General features: G+C 41.0%; 1 protein-coding gene across 1 annotated transcript; it reads right to left on the bottom strand.

Annotated features, from left to right (window-relative positions):
- Positions 1 to 9,484: 9,484 nt before the first annotated feature.
- On the bottom strand, positions 9,485 to 20,073 carry LOC148670980 (uncharacterized). Its single transcript, XM_088631757.1, has 2 exons — positions 19,453 to 20,073; positions 9,485 to 11,960 (listed from the first exon to the last, which is right to left on the bottom strand). Exons 1-2 carry the CDS (start codon positions 19,838 to 19,840, stop codon positions 10,159 to 10,161), a joined length of 2,190 nt encoding a protein of 729 aa, XP_088487883.1. The 5' UTR covers positions 19,841 to 20,073; the 3' UTR covers positions 9,485 to 10,158.
- Between the last annotated feature and the right edge of the window lie 1,674 nt (positions 20,074 to 21,747).

Raw genomic sequence — 21,747 nt, 5'->3', positions numbered from 1 at the left:
GATACGATGGGGCATCCAGGGGTGTCCGGTTTGTGGATTTTGGGGAGGAGGTAAAATTGAGATACCTGTGGATGTTCCATGATGAGCCGGTTCGCCTCCTGGGGGAGCTCATTACTGCTGATAAGAAGAGGAATGGTGGATACCACTTCCTTTTGGTAGTCAGTGGTAGGGTCCTGTTGGAGAGGGAGGTAGGCAGAAGTGTCAGTTAGTTGTCTAGAGGCTTCAAAGATATATACATTCTTACGCCACACCACAACAGCGCCTCCTTTGTCCGCTGGTTTGATGACGATATCATCCCTGTTTTGGAGAGACTGGAGTGCCTGATTTTCTCCTTGGGTGAGGTTAGACCTATGTTTACTGGGTATAGAGAGTGCCTTGGGAGCTTGATTAGGGCATTGGTTGATGAAATAATCAACTGGTGGAAAACAGCCAGAGGGGGGAGTCCAACAGCTTTGTTTTGATTCTCATTAGTCCTATTTAATATCAGCTGACCTCATATAACCAACCAGTCGGGGAGAACGAACGTTCAAACTACAGAGCACAACATGAAGAGAAATCAGTCTGCTGATTCACTCCAAAGAATGTCGTTACAAATTATCCACCGAGCTGTTTTTACATGTCCGACCACCTCTTTCCTTCTTATATTGCAGTGAAAACAGTTCTTTCAGTTTTGTCTCTTGTATTTTCCTTCGTTTTTTACTGTTCCTTTCCCCCTTGTGGAGATGGATCCACAACCCAAACCCTGTTTTCACCCTGTGTTTCTGCAGCGTCAGTATGTTTGAGGAGAGGTGGTTACAGAGCTCCAGCGGCACAATGGGTCAGCGCGCGGTACTTATACAGCAGTGCACAGCGGAGTCATGCCAAGGTTGTGAGCTTGAACCTCACCTGGAGCAGTGTGGCCTCTGTTTTTACCTACTGAAAGCAACTGAGTTTAGGTGGAGATCAGGTCTAAATTAACATGAAAGAAACAAGTAAAAGTTTATTCCGTATCACATGTTGTGTTTCCTTCTCATTTCAGCATGAAATAAACCTTTACTTGTTCCTTTGTAGCCCATGCACGTTGACGCAGCTACCTACTTAAATTACCATCAGCTGTGATTACTGACGGTTGTTCTACTTTAAGTAATCAACAAAGAACACAGTGTGCTTCACTAGACTCCGGTCACCACATGATTAAAAGCAAGCAAGTATCTTTTCAAATTGACGTCAGCAAGGATTAGTGACCCCCAGTATTAGGCGTCCCCCTTGCTCAGGCGGTAGAGCATGTGATTCTTAATCTCAAGGTGGTGGGATCAAACCCCACATTGGGAGTTACAGGAACCTTTCTAATCCTCAGGTAAGGTTGAGTGGTCAACCCAATTTAGAGGAAAGAAAGCTAACCTCTTCTTATTGTCTGCGAGAGAAAGATTAAGCGTCTGGATTTGGAATCTTCAGGGAAAGAAAACAAATCCTGTAATTTGCTGGTGTCTTGGCCCCTCTAGTAGTGACCAGCAGTCTTTGATCACATAGTATATTTCTCACCGCTGCTTCACACCTTCAATCTTCTCAACCGTTTGTAGCAGGTATGTGGTGAGATAAGCCTCTTGCATTCTTTATTTCCACCTTCCCAAATATTCACTTTGATTGGCAGAGCCAATGTATGCACTTGTCAGTGTCGAGAGCAAAGAGTATGTCGATGGGCAGTCTGGGAGACCTGCTAAACGAGATAAAAGGGAGAATATCCTGTCACTTCACACCTCGTGCAATTGTAAGCATAGATCAGTCTGTTGAGAGACTCTTTCCAGTTCGATTTCTGCTTTTCTGTTGTCAACATTTGCAGCAATGTCCAATTAAACCTTTCCACCTGCCCTTTCCCTTGTGGGTGGTAGAGTGTGGTTCTTGATCCTGCTGTGCGACTATATATCCTAAGTTGCATAAAGAGCTGGTTTTCAAATTCACCCCCTTGGTTGTGGTGAATTCGAGATGGAAGTCCAAACTTCATAGCAAAGTCATTGAAGAGACGGTCAGCGACAGTTTTTCCTGACTTAGAGATTGTAGCATAAGCCTTAGCAAACCTTGTAAAATGGTCAACAACTACAAGAATGTATTTGTATCCACCTTTGCATTTGTCTACATGGAAGAAGTCAACTGAAACAAGTTCAAATGGCTGTGTTGTTACAAAGCTCTTAAGTGGTGCTCTTGTCTCATGACTCGGCTTCTTCTGTTGAAGACAGCTGCAAGTTCTCAGCACATGGTGTTCAATATCTCTCTGCATATAAGGCCAGAAAAAGCGATCTCTTATCAGGTTTGCTGTTCAGTCGACACCTTGGTGCCCCATTTCATCATGAAGCTCTTTCAGAACTATGCTCTTAAACTTCTCGGCCAACACCAAATGTGTTCTCTGAGTGTTTTTTCTACAAAGGATACCATCCTCATCCAATATCAGCTTATCCCATTCTCTGAAGAGGCACTTGGTTAAGAGACTTGCTGTCTGCAACTGTTGGAACAAAGGCTTTAATCCGAAACTGATGTAGTCAATAACCATATTTATGTTGCTGTCTTCTTTCTGAGCTTGCTGTATCTCTGATTTTGACAGTGGTGTAATGGATGTGTTCCCCAGAGTGAAATCTCCTGCTGCACACTGAACAGGTACTGTCATAGACCAAGGTATTTCTGAAGTCTGCTGTACTTCAATGGCTTGTACTGTTGCTCCCACAGAATTGGAAGATAACTTTTCTTTAAACTCTCTCATGGCTGTCTCTATGTCCACTTGCATCCTAGATAGGGAGTCAGCATCAACATTTTCTTTACCTGGGTGGTAGCAGATGGTGAAATGGAAGTCTGACAATTCAGCAACCCATCGGCACCCAGTGGCGTTAAGCTTCGCAGATGACAAAACATAGGTCAGGGGGTTATTGTCACTGAAGACTGTAAAAGTTGGAGCATAGTAAAGATAATCCCTACATTTTTCAGTGATTGCACATTTTAAGGCGAGAAACTCCAGTTTTCCACTGTGAAGATGATAATTCTTCTCTGAAGCGGTCAACGTTCTCAAGCCGTAGGCTATCACTCGCAACTTACCATTTTGCTTTTGGTATAATACAGCTCCTAAACCTTGGTTAGAGGCGTCAGTGTGGAGAATGAATGGCTGAGAGAAACCAGGAAATCCCAATACAGGTGGCTGAAACAGACAATTTATTAACCTCTGTAGTACTTGTTGATGCCCCTCCGTCCAGGTGATGGGTTGATGGGAGGGCACACTGTCTCTGTTATTGCATGTCTTCCTTCTGCGATCTCTACTGGGTTGACTTGTCTCACTGTCAGGTGTATGCTTCAACAGGTCATACAGAGGACTGGGAATACAAGAGAAATATTTAATATACTGCCGATAGTAGCTGAGTAGACCCATAATCTTTCTTAACTTGCCAACTGTACCAGGTCTTTTCTCTTTCAGAGCGGTTACTGCTACCGTGTCTGCCAGGTCCATTCGGCTTCCCTCTGCAGATACAATTTTTCCCAAATAGCGAACTTCTGCTTTAAACAACTCACACTTGTGGGGTTTGAGCTTCACTCCATGAGTCTGCAGCCGCCGAAGCACTTTTCTCAAAGTGTCAACATGCTCATCAAAGGTCTTTGTAAAGACAAGGATGTCATCTAGGTAAGGCACATACACTTTGTCTCGCAACCCTTCAAGGCATTTCTCCATGCAGCGTTGGAATGCTGCAGGTGCATTCATGCAAGCCCCAGGGAGTTATGAAAGCTGTCAGCGGCCTGCTGACATTGGCCATAAAACCCTGGTGGTTGGCCTTTCCTTGATCGAGCAATGAGAACCAGGCATTACCTCCCAGGCTGTCCATAATGTCCTGCACTCTTGGGCTCGGTTGACGGTCAGGCAGTGTCTTTCTATTTAGGTTCCAATAGTCAACGCATAGCCACAAGCTACCATCTTTTTTTCTGACACACACTATTGGCGAGGTGTAAGGAGAAGTGGACTTCTCCACCCAACCCTGAGCTATTAAGTCATGCAAGTAATCTTTCATTTCTTGATACAATGGTTTTGGGACTGAGATGTAAGTGCGAGCAACAGGTTCACTGTCTTTTGAAGTTATGCTCAGCTGCAGGTTTGTGATACACCCAATGTCATCTGTTTTCGAAAATGCATGGCACTCTTCTTGTAGCATCTGTTTGACTATTTGTTGCTGGTGTATGTCTAGGTGGCCCACATCAACAGGAGGGTCCCATGCGTCATCAGTGTTGTTTTCTTCTCTACCTTCCCTGGTTTGAAGCTGTGCTACACAGGCTGGCCTAGTGCCTTCTTGTGAATTGACCAGGAACACAGACTTAACTGGTTGTACTGTCCCAAGAGTGGTTTTCCCTGCCGGAATGATGTCATGGTCTGTTCTGTTCTGCACATCTATAGTGGTGTAGGGACGGGTACCTCTCTTAGTCTTCCCTCAGTGATGGAATTTGTACATGGCACTGGATCTGCATAATGGTACGCTTTGGAACGTTCAGGCTCGCTTTTGTCATCCTCACCCAGTACTCACAGGGATTCTCAGAATTAACCAGATGAATGAAAGCTTGAATTTGATTTTTCTTGAGGCTTGGAAATGCCAACCTTAATACATTGTATAGGTATACCTTACTTCTATCGTAAGATCTTCTCTTGTCAGTCTGCTTTATAATGTGCTCAATAACGTTAAACCCGATAACTGGATGGGACAAAAACAATAATGACTAGTTCTCTTGGGTTATTACCAAGTGACGCCAACTTGAATGAAATCTCAACCCATCCCAGATATGGCATATTCATCCCATTAGCAGCCACCAACTGAAGTGTGTCAGGGGACTCTATTATGTCAGAAACATCTCTCAAAGAAATCTCAGACAGGTATGAATTTCTCCACTACTCATCTATAATACACACTTGGGAACCTGTGTCTCATAATGCTTCGCTCTCGTGTCCTTGTAAATAGCACTTCACGAGGCACTGTCTGCCAACCAGTGAGGTCACAGAGGAATGCTGATTAACTCGACATTGAGCGACTGCAACTGTACTGGAAGGACCCAAGTCTGTTCATAGCTGAGCTTTACAAACTGTTCCGGTGCTCTTTCCAGTGATCTGTCTGGCATTGCTTTGAGCAATAGTACACAACTTTACATCTGGAACATCTGGCAGTCGTTTTCTCTCTACTGCAGCTAGCATATTGGTGGGACACTTCGACAGCATTAGTTACTCCTTGTCCCACGGGGGTAACGTGTTCTCGTTTAAAGGAGCCTCTCTGTATGGTTTAGTTCCTCTGACCCTACAACCTGATGAAAAGTGTTCACTACTGCTGCAGCTATAACAGTGTGATCAAGGATCCACTGCCCTTGTCTGTTGACAATGGAAGCACTGTCTTGCTTGTACTGGGCGGGGCTGTCTTGGCAGGGCTAAATAATTCCCTGGTTCAGCATAGTGTGATGGTTGAACTGCATACTGTGGTGGTGGTGCATACTACTGAGATGGCACCGTATATCGTTGCTGTCCGGCTGAGCGCTGCTGTATTTGAGTTTTTGCCAGGTATGGCTGCTCTACTGTGTATTGCTGTGATTTCCCTGGGAAGTACAGTGGTGCCGGACACTGCTGACACCTGAAGAAGGCTCCACGGCCGAAATGTTGTGTTCTCTTTCTTCTTTTTTTCAGCATGGAATAAACCTATTACTTGTTCCTTTGCAGCCTACGCATGCTGACGCAGCTACCCACCTGAACTACTGCTGGAGCTGTACTGAACACGGCGGTGAGCATAAATACGACTACGATTGTATTTGTTGATGCAAACCTCTGTCAATTATGTGACCTTGCAGCCCTGTTTGCTGCTCTTGTTCCATACTCGGTCCCCTTTGCCATTCATATCTCTCTGTGTATGGACTCCACAACTGTTCCTGCATTTGCTGGTAACCAGGTTTTGGATATTGTGACTGCTGATGGGCTGCTGCAATTGTATGTTTTTCACTTTACTTTAAACTATACAGCATTTTTGAGGCGCTGACCCAGACTGCTGTGTTGTAATAGTCTCTTTGATCTGTGCAATGTCTTCCCCAAGGTTTTTCAGTTGTGACCACATGTCTTGTTTTGTCTGTTTAATTTGGCATTTATGTTCACTGGATGTTCATCTAATTGCGCTGAGTTAACAGTTAACAGTGACAGTACGATCAGGTCCATATCAATATCGCGAGACCACGTTAGTATTTCTTTAAAAATGTAACATTTACTACCAATAGAAATGTGATTGCATTTTGGTTATTAATATAAAAAAACACTAATAAATATAGAAAACCAGGAACAGTGAAATAAACTAAGGCTATTACTGAACATGAACTAAATTGCTAATCACTAAAACATTCACATTTAACATACCAAATACATGGCCTTTATGCTAACCACGAGGATTCGCGCTACTAACTTTGTTCTAATAACTCGATATAATGTAACAAATACACTCAAATACGACCGGAAATAACTTTTGTCATAATAACAAATCATTGATAACTTTTCTGCAAATAATTGTGTTTTATACACTTTTTACCTGAAGAGGGAAATGATTTAATAATCAGTCACTCCACTCATTGTTTGCTCATCAGTGGCTTTTAGTGTGAATGAGGAAAGGCAACGGGAGCTCCCTCTCACTGTGTTTCACAGACATAAGTAGAAAATTATCGATTAAAACTGTAGACTCTACGGGTAGATAACAGATAAAAAGATTGAACGAAATAACATCCCAGTGAAAACTATACGAAATTACAGCATCCATTACAACCCATTACATGAACGCGGTATGCATTTTACTTTTAAGTGTATCTATTTTAACAGCTGTGTAACTTTTAATAAACACAGTATCACGTATCCCACTTATTATTATTATTATTACATTTAGTTTTTTTCAACAAGCAATGTCTGTCACTTCCAATCAGGTTGCAATCCATTTTTTTTTTACTTATCGTACTTTTGAGCACATGTTCTGTGCTATTGTGTGCTGTACTATTCTTTCTCACCTCACCAGGGTTATGAGGTGGAAGGCAGAAGGTTATTAAGTTGTTTGACTTCTTTTCTTGACTTAGCATTGCTAAACAATATTCGTATGAATTCCCTTTCCATATTCTCATAACCTAAGAACACTTCTATTTGCATTTATTTAGCAGCAGCCATGTCACCCTGCAACTCACAACTGGCAACCCACTGAAGCTAAGCAGGTGTGAGTCTGGCCAGTACCTGGATGGGAGACCTCTTGGGGGAAAACTAAGGTTGCTGCTGGAAGAGGTGTTAGTGGGACCAGCAGGGGGTGCTCACCCTGCAGTCCATGTGGGTCCTAATGCCCCAGGATAGTGACGGGGACACTATACTGTAAACAGGCGCCGTCCTTCAGATGAGATGTAAAACCGAGGTCCTGACTCTCTGTGGTCATTAAAAATCCCGGGGCCTTTCTTGAAAAAGAGTAGGGGTGTAACCCTGGTGTTGTGGCCAAATTTCCAATTGGCCCTTACCAATCATGGCCTCCTAATAATCTCCATCTAGGAATTGGTGTCTTTCCTCTTGTGTTCTGTTCTGGTCCAGGTGGATGCTCCACATTGGTGGTGGTGGACGGGAGTCCCCATTACCTGTAAAGCACTTTGAGTGGAGTGTCCAGAAAGTGTAAGCAATTATTATTATTTTGCTTTATTTCAATCTTAATACAAAACTTTTGTTTTCATGTTCCCTTTAGTCCTTATAATACTCTTCCTTAAGTGCTCTAGAACCGATCCTGTTTTATCTGGACTAGATACCATCTCCAGATCTATCAGTGCTGCCAGCACACTTACAAGTACCCTTGTGAAGCAGTCAGTGAATATGAGTCTGGTGTTAGCATACAGGGCCAACTCCTCGCTTAACACTCAGCTCAGCAGTCACTGGTGATTAAACTGCTAGCACAACTGGTCTATACTCATATTATTGATAATATAATCTTAATAATATTATTAACCTTAGCTTCCTTAGGGGTGCCCACCCGGACTCAGAGGGAATCTTGCTAGCACAATATCGTCACTCAGCTCACCTTGTTCTGTTTAGGGACTTTGCCTCGCCCAAGGGGGAAAGCGCCCTGGTTTAGAGACCCGCCCCGAGCTCAGAGGAACCATGTCTTGTCTTGGTTTCGAAACCAAGCTCAGAGGAATCGTGTCTTGTCTCGGTTTAGGGATTTTGCCCTGAATCGCACAGAGACGTGTCCTTACTCTTTTCCCTATAAATGATTCTTTATATTCTCCGTATGTTTCCGGTCTTTCCCTTACGCCAACCTAATTGGGTGGTAACATAAAAAATATACTCACCCTGTGTGCCGTCTGGGAATTACCGGAGTCAACTATGCCAACTGTTGTGGGAAATTCTTCATCAGAAGAGCAGGACACAGTCTTGTACAGATTCAGTTTTATTGAGCTCAATAAGTTCAACAACGCATACCGGGTCTGCTCCACAGAACAGACAAACTGCAAGGGTTTCCCAGCTCTTAAATATACAATCAGAAGAAAGTTTCACAATCTGAGTGCTTGTCATGTTCTTTGATATGTAATTACTTCTTGTACTACTCTGTCCTACTCTGTCTTGCTCTAGGTTCTGTCCTTTGATATGCAGCAGACATTGGTCTGGTTTATCCTGTTTGTGGGTGTTGTTCCTTCTTTTATTATGTAGCATTAAGCCACTGGGGCTGCTAAAGCAGGTCATCTTTATGGCATCTTAGTTTAACTTTTGTTTGAGGCTAAATTAACAGACCCCATCAACACCTCTCACAGTGTGCTTAAGTGGTGATACTGTGATGCTGGATAAGTGAGATATATACATGTCCCACTTCAGTTACAATGGACTTCACTGGGCTCCTAGGAAGGGTTAAAGCTTTGCCAATCTTTTTATAACCTTCTCCAGCTTTTCTCCTCCTAACAACTTCATCTCAAAGCTCCACAGGTAGCTCCTTGGTCTTCATGACAGCAGGACTGATCTGATCTTCTGTTTTAGTTGTGAGACCGCACAGTCAGTGATATTTATCATACAGTTTATCAAGCAATTGAACACCAGTGAAGATAAAATGAACAGAGGTGTACCTTGTTAACATATTTAGTGTGATCTCTCAAGATAATTGACCCAAATTAGGTTGTTAAAACAAAGGGCGTGAATACTTAATTAAGTAATTTTCCATTTTTATTTTTGATAGATGTCTTCAGAATTATAAATATTTAATTTCATTTTAACATTAAAGAGAATTGCTTCTACAGGAGTGGAAAACTTTCTTTGAAAAATGTGAAAAATGATTTAATTTGACTTTGCAACACAGCAGAACGAGACATAAACAATGGGGCATGAATACTTTCTGAAGGCACTGTATATATTGCTTGTCTTGTTTAAAAAATAGTTTGCATTGAAAAAATAACATAAAAATATGGAATTATTACTAATGGTGCCAAGATAGATTTTCTTATTAAAAGAGATTCATACAATATCTTATCCTTTATTAATTACCATTTATTGTATAAATATTTATTGTATTTGATATATATCCTCTCTGGGGGAAAATACACTTTAGATTGTGCAACAAAGACTTTGAGCTTTTTTGTAGAATCAGATGTGTGACTTTTATTTTCCTTAAGAGTGACAGTTAAGGATCCTAACCTGTTTTATACATATTTCTTGCTTAACATGGTAAGTTAAAAGCTGTTACACAATTACAGGCCTATCCAATGAAAACAGTCTTAATTGCAAATTAAACAGGACTAAACTTAATTTCTAAATTGAACTGAATTCCTTTATAGTCTTGGAATGTTAATTCAATTTAGACCTCATTTATTTTAAAATTGAATAAAACTAAAAAAAATTATTATACACATAAATTAAACTCTGTGACAAGAACTATTTCTGTTTTAGTCAACTGTAAATAAGAGTATAGTCAAAATTTAATTGACCAGATGAACTCAAAAGTGGGTGACTACAAAGTGACTATGACTAATTGACATTTTGGGAACAAGTAAAGGTTTGTTCCATCCTGAAAAGAGAAGAAAATAAACGTTTCAGCTGTGGAGCCTTCTTCAGATGTCACATGCTGACGCATCTTCCTACTTGATCTAAAAGACATTTTAGTTGAAATGACTAAGATTATGATTAAATAAAAAACCTGGTGATTAAATTGGTGTTTTTAAGTCACCTGACTGGATAAAACTCTTCCCGCACTGACTGCAGCTGAACGGTCTCTCTCCTGTGTGAATGCGCTGGTGGGTTATTAAGTTATTTGACCGACCAAAATTCTTCCCACACTGACTGCAGCTGAATGGTCTCTCTCCTGTGTGAATAAGCTGGTGTGATTGTAAGTGGCTTTTCAGACTAAAACTTCTCCCACACTGACTGCAGCTGAATGGTCTATCTCCTGTGTGAGTCCGTTGGTGGGCTCTTAAGGTACTTGAATGATTAAAACTCTTCCCACACTGACTGCAGCTGAATGGTCTCTCTCCTGTGTGAATCAGCTGGTGTGATTGTAAGTGGCTTTTCAGACTAAAACTCTTCCCACACTGACTGCACCTGAATGGTCTCTCTCCTGTGTGAATGCGCTGGTGGACTTTTAAGCTACTTGACTGACTAAAACTCTTCCCACACTGACTGCAGCTGAACGGTCTCTCTCCTGTGTGAATGCGCTGGTGGATTATTAAGTTATTTGACTGACTAAAATTCTTCCCACACTGACTGCAGCTGAATGGTCTCTCTCCTGTGTGAATAAGCTGGTGTGATTGTAAGTGGCTTTTCAGACTAAAACTTCTCCCACACTGACTGCAGCTGAATGGTCTCTCTCCTGTGTGAGTCCGCTGGTGGGCTCTTAAGTTACTTGAATGATTAAAACTCTTCCCACACTGACTGCAGCTGAATGGTCTATCTCCTGTGTGAGTCCGTTGGTGGGCTCTTAAGTTACTTGAATGATTAAAACTCTTCCCACACTGACTGCAGCTGAAAGGTCTCTCTCCTGTGTGAAGGTGCTGATAGGGCTTTGAAATGCTAGACTGACAGAAACGCTGCTTCTCCCTGTGCCATAATATCAGTTTGCCCACTCCATCTGAGCAAGGCCTTGAGTGATTCTTCCTCATCCCCTGATCGTGCTGGGGTCTCTTATTCTGCAAATGCTCCATGAAATGGCCTTGCTCTGTGTGCTGAAACTGAGCTGTGTTTTCTCCACCGTGTCCTTCAGTGTGCTGCTCAGCAGTGTGAATCATCTGGGGCTCCTTCTCCAGCTCTCTGAAACTAAAACCATCCAGTTCATTCAGTTGTTCCTCTCTTTGCCCAAGAACAGACATAGACTCTAGTTCATTAAAACTTTCAACAATTTTCTCAGTAACCAGATTATTAAACCTGTGTGTAAAGTCATCAGATACTAAGGGATCATATGATTGTTTTAGACTCTGCAATGATAGTCTCTCCACTTGAACAGAACAAGGCCTAATTATTATCAAGCCCTGTAGGAGCTGCTGTTGCTCCTTCCTGTACTGACTCTTCTCAGTGTGCTGTGACTCAGTACTGTTCTCTTCACCAGGTACATCAGTCTGCTGCTCTGCAGGGTCAATCAACTTGGGATCCATATCCCGCTCTGTAAGATTTAAAACATCCAGTTCTTCACTGTGCTCTTGTACAGAGACACAGCCCAGTTCATTACAACCTTGTGTAATATTGATTGTGTCCAGATTATTCATCTTCTCTGTAAATTCATCACATACTAAGAACCCAGGTGTCTCACTCTCAGGCTCTGTCTTCATCATGGGTACAGAGTCCAGATCCTTGACACTCTGTCTGCTCTTTGTGTGCTGCTCACTGGATTTCTCTTTCCCTTCTGTGGCAGTGAGCTCTGTCTCCTGCATCAGACTGGAGCCCCACTCCTCCTCACTGTGCTGCTGTTCAAGAAGAGCCCTTTCCCCAGCGTCGGAGAGAACACTGGCCTCTGAGCCTGTAAACACAGGACAAGAAAACAAGACCTCTATAATAATAATAAAAAACTATTTTAAATAGCTTCTCAAAGCGTTTTATAGAATGACAACAACAAAAAATACACAATATAAGCACGATGAGAATACACAGTTAGAGGAGACAGTAGATGGTGGTACTAAGTACAGTAGGAGCAGAGGGGTAAAGAACAGTTAAATAAAGGCTCTTCTGAAGAAGAAGGTTTTGAGTCTGGATTTGAAGGAGTTTAGAGAAGGCGACTCTCCGATATCCTTAGGGAGAGAGTTCCAGAGCTTGGGGGCAGAACAGGAGAAGGCCCTGTCACTCCTAGAGTGTAGAGGGGCTTGGGGGACAGTAAGGAGAGCAGAATTAGAACAGTGAAGGTTGTGAGGTGGGGAGTAGGGTGATAACTCAGACAGGTACCGAGCCATGGAGAGCCTTATAGGTGAGCAGGAGGATTGTTAAGTCGACAGGAAACTTGACAGGAAGCCAGTGCAAGGACTCCAGGATAGGAGTAATGTGAACACTTGCACTAGACCTGGTCAGGATTCTGGCTGCCGAATTGTGGACATACTGGAGTTTGTTCAGTGGGGATTTAGAAACCCCAGGGAGTAGAGCGTTACAGTAGTCGATTCAAGATTAGACAACACTTTTCAGCCACAGTTAGTGATAACATAGGGCGTAGTCGAGCAATATTTCTGAGGTGAATGAAAGATGTTTTGACAACATGATGCACATGTGGGTCGAATGTCAAATATCATCCCCAAGTTTTTCAATTTAGACTGAAGCTCAAGTACAGGACCATCTACAGATAAGGTTACAGCATTGGTTTTACAAAGTTAATGGGTGGTGCCAATAAGCATGACTTTAGTCTTTTAACAGTTAAGATGAATGAAATTGTGAGTAATCCAAGTTTTTATATCGGAGATGCAACTAAATAGAATAGAGACAACCACATCAGCGTCAGGTTTGGTATGGATGTATATTTGAGTATCATCAGCATAGTAGTGATAGCTGAGGCCATGTGATCTTAAAAGCTTTAAACTACACACATGCGTACTAGTACACTCACAATCAATTTGGGTTGTTTTAACATAGCGGAATAAGTGGGTATAAAGGGGGTGTTCTGATTTATCTTTGTCAGACGCCTAACTACCATGTAAAAAGTAAGTCTACTGTAATAATATCACTATTACATTACATTAACATTAACACTGCACTCAGAAAGAGAGGGGTTAATACAGACACACTGACTGGACACTACAGTACATTAACACTGCACTGAGAGAGAGGACTTTATACAGACACGGACAAACTGGAAATAACAGCATATTAACACTGCACTGAGAGAGGGGTAAATACAGACACACTGACTGGACACTACAGCACATAAACACTGCACTGAAAGGGGTTAATAGAAAAATGCTGACTGGACACTATAGTTCATTAACACTGCACTGAGAGAGGGGGTTTTATACAGACATGGACAAACTGGAAATTACAGCATATAAACACTGCACTGAGAGAGAGGGGTAAATAGATACATACTGACTGGACACTGCAGCATATTAGCACTGTACTGAAAGGGGTTAATATAGACATGCTGACTGTACACTACAGTACAATAACACTGCACTGAGACAGAAGGCCTAATACAGACACGGACAAACTGGAAATTACAGCATATTAACACTGCACTAACAGAGGGGTTAACAGACACGCTGACTGGACACTATAGTACATTAACACTGCACTGAGAGAGAGGGGTTAATACAGACACTTTCTGGACACAACAGTACATTAACACTGCATTGACAGACACAGTGACTGCACATTACAGTACTTTAAAACTGCACAGAGAGAGGCGGGTTAATACACACAGACTGCCTGGACACTACAGTACTTTAACACTACACTGAGACAAAGGCATTTATACAGACACGGACACATATCTGACAGTAAAAGAAAAAGAAAAAGAAAGTAAAAGAAAAGTACATTAACACTACACATAGAGAGAAGGGTTCATACAGACACACTGACTGGACACTCCAGTACATGAACACTGCACTGAGAGAGAGAGGGGGGGGTTAATACAAACACACTGACTGGACACTACAGTACATTAACACTGCACTGAGAGAAAGGGGTTCATACAGACTGACTGGACACTACAGTGCATTCACACCGCAATCAGAGAAATGGGTTAATAAAGACACACTGACTGCACACAACAGGATATTAACACTGCACTGAGAGAGAGAGAGGAGCTAATACAGACACACTGCATTAATATTCAAGAGGAGTTAATACAGACAGACCCTGGAGAAACGGTAAAACTTAAACCAATTAAAATAGTTTTTATATACACAATCATTAGTATACATATAAAAATTTAGACCAATACAACGTAAATACAATATTTATAAATGTTGTTTCCTAATGACGTTGGAGTACAAATTGATTCAGTGAAACAATTGTTGAATGTGAACGAGGTTTTTTCAGCACCATAACCGGACAAAACAGTTCAGTTTCCAGTAAAGAATCCTGTTGCTACAGATGCAGCCATTCAAAATACGCGGGCGATACCGCATTATTTTGCAGTGCGCTTTACGCAGTCTACCGGGAGTTACTGTAAATTTTCCTATAATACCGTAAGTAAAATAATAGTATCCAGATCTTCCGCAAGGTGGAGCTAATAAAGCTCAACCTCTCATGTTTGAGCTGTCGCCATCAAAGTCTTTAACAAAGATATTACTAATAGTATTAATAATGAATGACCATGGACAAGCTGTAAACTCAAAGTATTGCCCTGGTCCACATTCTTTTTTTCATTGACCGTCTTTGTAAAAGTAACACCACAGCATTTCGCAATCACGCATTTGTTTCCAATCATGCAAAGTACAGTAATTTTTGAGAATCGATTCACCATGCCTTTCACATGCTAATAAAAGAGATTGATTTCGGAACATAAACATATTACTGTATGCAAACTGTACTGTGTACAGTATGTATATGTATATTTAATGTCTTTACTGTGCCCGTTTAAGTATTGAATATTTATATGGAATTTTACCACTGAAGGGAAATCTTAGTAGCTGAGCATAAAAAGAATAGGAGCATACTGTAACGCGTGTGAAGGCCATAAACGATATTAATTTTGGAACTTAAACATACAGTATATGGCTGGTCTCGGTACTTTAAAGAAAAAATACACACCAGTATTCCATTTCTCCCTAAACATTTTAAGCATCAAAGTCTTTAACTAACGTGATACCGGAGTCAACAAGCATACTTTTAGAATTTGATTAAAAGGGAATATAATATGGAATCGTGTATCTAAAGAAATTAATAACGATATAATTATATTCATGTACCGCAACACAAGAATAGTACACGCTGTACATTGTCTGTTGATAATGTTTCTGTAGTGCTTTTTCAGCACTCTGCATACGACCTTGCCGGTGGTGCAGTGGGTTAGGTTCCTGACTCCCATGTCACACAGCCTGTGATCGAATCCCGCTGGAGCCATGAATTTCCTTTAACAAACATTTCTTCGAAAAAATGAAACGTTTCCCTGAGTCAGAGATTAAATAAAACCTCACTCGCACCAAACAAATTTATATTTCTAAATATCACAACATGATCAAATTTAAGTCATTTTAATAACAATGAGAAGTCACCTAGGCGTTACAATATAAACATTTATATTGATTTAAATCACTTTTTGATTTAAATCGCAAACGCGGGTTTAAGTATGTGGTTTTTGATTCACAATCAGACAAATGCAACATAAATTGATATCTTTGTCTTCTAAGTATCTTAATAAACTTTCAGCATAGCTTTCTCCCCGTTTAGATTTATTTTTCTTGGGATCTTGGGATCAAACGTGGAAAGATTAGATTGTAATCGTTTTTATTTTTTAAATACATTTCAGAAAAGTGTAATCTATACTAAAAAGCTGTACACCACCTGCTATAAAGGTACATATTTTAATACTTTCGGGTTCGGATAGGACAGACACAGGAACTCAGACTTGCGGAGTTAAAGCCTTGATTTTATATATCACCTTTAAAAGTGGCATCTCAAAGCAAAGTAAATACCCAACACTGATTGTACCCATCTGTCATGCTAATAAAGCACCTTGAATTGAATTGAATTGAGGGAGAGAGGGGGGGAGGGCGAGCCAGAGAGCCAGGACAGACAGGCAAATAAGATACACTCCAAAGACATTCACAACAGCGACATATCTTAACGTTTTCACATATAGTTAAGTTATTACTTGGTTTTGCAATGAAATACAATATTGTTGTTGTTGCTGTTATTGCTGTTTTTATCCTGTAAAGCGTTTTGAGAAGCCACCTTTAAAGGCGATATATAAAAGCGCTGATTCTTATGGAATGTGTTCCGTCCGGGGATTCAAAATTTTTTTTTTTATTATTTTTAATCGCGTATCTAAGGAAATAGCAGTATAACCTTATTCATGCACAAACAGTGGCATATTACATTATTAATTTGGGTGTCTCCTCTTGCCAAAAAGCTCTAAATTGCATTTTGAGTGCGGTTTTTGACTTTTTTTAAATTGCAACCCATAAATAAAGCTGATACTGTTTAGACTTTGAATTATTTTAAACTGTATTACAGCAGCACAATGGACAATGCAACGTAAATTGCAAAAATGCACTTGGAATCTGTCCAAACCCTACTTTGTCAGGCATTTTCTTTTACTGCAACGGACATAAAAACTCCCTTGCTTTTAACAGAGTGTTTCATAATTTCTAACTACGAAAATTAGTTAAACTGTGACACTTATCATTCAACCAGAGCTCAAAATATCACAAGGATCCCCAGAGCACAGCAAAGACTGTATTAAAAGTATCGCGTATCTAAAGAAATTAATAAGATATAATTATATTCGTGTACTGCGACAGGGCTGTGTAGGGCTGTTTCACCTCTCTCTTCATGTGACTATTCAAAAGCCATTTAGCAAAGAGGGGATGAAAAGAGTGACAAACTAGTATACTTTAGATCTTTTTTTCTGAACCGGGGAAAATCTGATCATGTTTCTCTATAACAATAATAAAAAACATTGCCACACCCGGACTGTTAAACCATTAATTAACTGCATTAATTACAGAAATCGAGTTCCTGCTCTTTGCAGACGACCTGGTCCTCCTGTCGCCCACAGAACAGAGGCTGCGGCAGAACCTGGCACTGCTGGAGCAGCACTGTCAGACCTGGGCGCTGACAGTCAATCTGGACAAGACCAGAGTTATAGTTTTCCAGAAAAAAAGCCAGACCTCAGGGAAACAGGTACAAATTCACACTTAACAACAACACATTAACACCAAACAACGGGAGCAGGGCCGAATTAAAACAATAACAACAATAGTGTTAGGCTGGGCAAACGATTTTTTTATAGAAATACAAAATGAGATATAATGATGTGTTCCGGCTTAGACATTAACGAGTACAACCCCCCTCTCTGCGGGAGTGCTGGCTGTGATGAATTAAACCGGTTTCACAGGTATTTTCAAAGTAGAAGGGGGTGAGATTTCCAGCGAAAGACACCCCCCCTCCAAAACCAAGGAAGTACAGTACTTACTAGTTAAGAAAGCTAGGCTCCTCAATGAAATCGCTTTAACATGCTAATGCGTTGGTGTAACAGTCCGGGCGTGGCAAGCTTCTAATGTCAGCTCGACTCGATTGGAAGACAATAAACATATTCTAGCCCTAAATGAATTAATAGCAAACATGGTTTACATAAAATACATTTTTCCAAGAAAGTTTATAATAATACGATCTATAGTTGAAATCTGAGCCTAAATAAAAAGAAAAAGCATTTTCAGAGAGCAATTACGCTGTGTTTATGTAGAATAAGTGATTAGGTTTATGAGCAATCTAATTACTTATTCGTTTAAAACGCTATATAAAATAAAGTTTATTATTAATTTGCTGGACAGAGTGTTGAACATTATTATGGATAAGACAAAGATAACGATCCTGATCAGTTTAGAAATCTGTGTACCGCCTCGCGGTGGCTTGTGGGTTTGTACCGCGCATTTTGAATGGCTGCATCTGTAGATACATACTGACTGGACACTACAGGACATTAACACTGTACTGAGAGAAAGAGGTGAATACAGACACATTGATTGACTGGACACTACAGTACATTAACACTAGACTGAGACAGGGGGCTTATACAGACATGGACAAACTGGAATTTAGAGCATACTACCACTTCACTGAGAGATGAGTTAATACAGACACTGATTAGACACTACAGGGCATAAAGTCTGCACTGAGAGAGAAGGGTGAATACAGACACATTGACTGCACAATACAGTACATTAACACTGCATGGAGAGAGGCGGGATAATACAGACACCGACTTGACACTACAGGACATTAACACTTCACTGAGAGAGAGGGGTTAATAGATACATAATGACTGGACACTACAGTTTATTAACACTGCACTGAGAGAGGGGTTAAACACAGACTGACTGGACACTATAGGACATTAACACTGCAATCAAAGAAAGGGGTTAATACAGACACACTGACTGCACACAACAGGATAATAACACTGCACTGAGAAGAGGGGGATTAATACAAACACACTGACTGCACACTACAGGTAATTAACACTGCACTGAGTGAGAGGTTAATACAGACACTTTCTGGACACTACAGTACATTAACACTGCATTGAGAAAGAGAGAGATTAATAGAGACACACTGCACATTACAGTACTTTACTCTGCACAGAGAGAGGTGTGTTAATACATACACACTGACTGGACACTACAGTACATTAACACTGCCCTGAGAGAGAGGGGTTAATACAGACACACTGACTGACTGGACACTACAGTGCATTAACACTGTACTGAGAGAGAGGGATTCATACAGACACACTTACTGCACAGTACTGTATATAAACAATGCACTTAGAGAGAGAGGGGGGTTAATACAGACACACTGGATTAATATTCCAGAGGAGTCAATACAGACACAGACCCTGGACGACAGTAATACTTAAACCAATCAAATAATGTTTATATACACAATCATTAGTATACTTATAAAAATTTAGACCAATACAACGTAAATACAATATTTATAAATGTTGTTTCCTAATGACGTTGGAGTACAAATTGATTCAGTGAAACAATTGTTGAATGTGAACGAGGTGTTTTCAGCACCGTAACCGGACAAAGTTCAGTTTCCAGTAAAGAATCCCGTTGCTACATCACACAAGTCTTTCCCACGTCGCTATGCATCTCTCCACTATATTCTCACCTCTTTCGGAAAGTATTTGATGACAGTTTGATACTTTATTAGAACGCGTACTGATAATGAGAATCTTTACTATTGTGAGATGTTTTCTTTAAAATAAAGTTTGTTGTTTAAAAAAATCTCACTATTGAGTTAGTTATAGACACTGGTTTTTAACACACACACACTGACTTCATACAAGTCACCACACTGACCTGAGAGCTGCAGTTCCGTGTCCATTTCTTCTTTTATTTCTGCAGTGACTTCACAGAGAAGCGTATGTCCAACATGATCTGTCTGTCCCTGATCTCCTCCTGCTCCCGAAGCCTTCTCCCACAGCTGCAGTCTCCACTTCAGGCTCTCGTTTTCCTTCTTCAGATGCGCCATTTCACTCCCGACACTGTCCTCCACACACTGTGTGATTTTAAACACGGCACGTCTCACCAGGACCTGGGAGACGCTGCGGAGTTTGTATTGAAACTCGTCCTCAGAGTCAGAAATCCTGTTTCCAAAAACTTCTGACATTTCATACACGATCGATTTGAGCAAAACCTGCATGAACGAGTCAAGCTGGGTTTGCAGATTTAACAAGCACTCCGCCATCCTTCTTCAGAGTCGATCAGAAACAAAGGCTGACTTGCGATGTTTAAACAGAACTGCTTCTTTATTTTTATTCTTCACAGATTCTATTGTCAGGGCTGTGCTCTGTTCAAGCATAAACACAGTTGACAAGATGCTACGTTTTCAGAAACTGAAGTTATTAAAAAAAACAACTTTCTTCTTTATAGAAAGAAAATCATTCAAGCACCCACGGGTATGCTGTGTAGCGCCGTGTGATGACGTCATTCGTTAGCGCGGCCGCGGCTTCAAAACAACCGAGAAGCGGAGCTGAGAAAGAGGAGTTTCTGCAGACGGATATAAACTTAACTGCACCTCATAGCGCCACCTAGTCAAGAGGAGTGAATCACCTGCGACTTGCACCGTTCGTAAGTGAATTTTGTGAAACGGAACAGATTTATTGTTTTGCCCTACCACAACGAAAACGTCTCCCTTTGCAGGTTTTTGGTTAAAGAAAAAAAATGCTGTCATATTCTTCCCAGCTGGCAGTATTTATTCTGCACCATAAGCAAAATTTGTATTTCATATTTCGCAAATTGTATGCATTTCTCGAAAAACACGTTGTCCCAAGAAAGGAAATAAATACTTCCATTAACAAAATCAAGCCATATGTGATTGTCCTTAATGATACATTCTGTATGACAAGACAGGAAGAAACGCACCTCAGGATTCCAGACACAGGATCTCCTGTTTATTGAGAGAAGTTTTAACCATCTGTCAGTTTTCATGTCCAAGGAGCTCAATTTGCATTCCATGTACAACAGCGTGTCCTCTACACCCGCCACTGAAGCACAGCACAGGCTCAGCATCTTGACATCTCCCTAACAGAGACACGCAGAGACCTTTTGGTGGGCAGTGGCTCAAAAGTGGAGAAGAGACAATTTCTGGAGCAGGATTAAGTTGTTAAGTTGGAGTATTCTGGACACAAATCAGTGCCCGCTTGTATTTCTGTGTTTTTTTTTTAATTTTACAGAAAGTTTAAATGTGACTTTTAAGGCATTATAATTCACAACCTTGGCAAAAAATGGTTGTCCATAATTGTTGATTATGTTTGATTATGTTTGAACAGACAAAATATGACAACCCCTCTACTGAGCATATACTTTATTTTCCTGATGTAACAGATCTTAACAAGAGGGCAAAGTAAATAAAATAATTAGCATCTAATTACATGCAATACCAAATGCAATCTCTTTCCATCTTAAGAGCAAGGGTTCACATGATACATCAATTCAATTTTTTTTTCCCAAAAAAGTGTGTATTGTGGGACAAATAATCAGGAAGTCGCTATAAATTATCATCTGGTACCAATTTATTTATGTATATCAGAATCAATGATGCTCCAGGAGATGCTGGAACTCACAATCTCAACATGACTCTGCTGTATAAGTATGCTGACCTATTGCACCACCGGAGCAGCGTGAGTCCCTCTCCTCACACAGACTGACGCTGCACAAACAGGGTGAAACAAGCAGGGTTTTGGCTGTAGATCCATCTCCACATGAGGGAAGGGGACAGTAATACAGCAAGGAAAAGACAGGAGAAGACACAAAAAGAAATGTGCTCACTGCAAAGGAGGAAGGAAAGATGTGCTCAGACACATAAAACAGATTGGTGGATAATTTGAAGCGACTTTTTTATTGTCAATCAGCACACGGATTTCCCTTCATCTGTCTTCCTGTGGAGGACATGACGGGAAAGGGAGAGGACATGAGGCTCATGTACAGGGGGATCATGAGGTGTGTCAGGGTGAATGGTTCCCTCACGATATTCTTTCCCGTGACCAGGTAAATGTGGCAGAGTTGTCCTCTGTCTGCCCTGCTCTACTCCTCAGTGGCTGAGCCCTTGGGCCTGGCGATTCTCAGGAAGGAGCGGGTGCACGGGTTGCCTTG

This window comes from Lepisosteus platostomus, chromosome 5, assembly GCF_059453375.1.
Source record: "Lepisosteus platostomus isolate fLepPlt1 chromosome 5, fLepPlt1.hap1, whole genome shotgun sequence".
Taxonomy (NCBI): Eukaryota; Metazoa; Chordata; class Actinopteri; order Semionotiformes; family Lepisosteidae; genus Lepisosteus; species Lepisosteus platostomus.
Note: the sequence above shows the minus strand (reverse complement) of the source record. Positions and strands in the feature narration are given on the sequence as shown.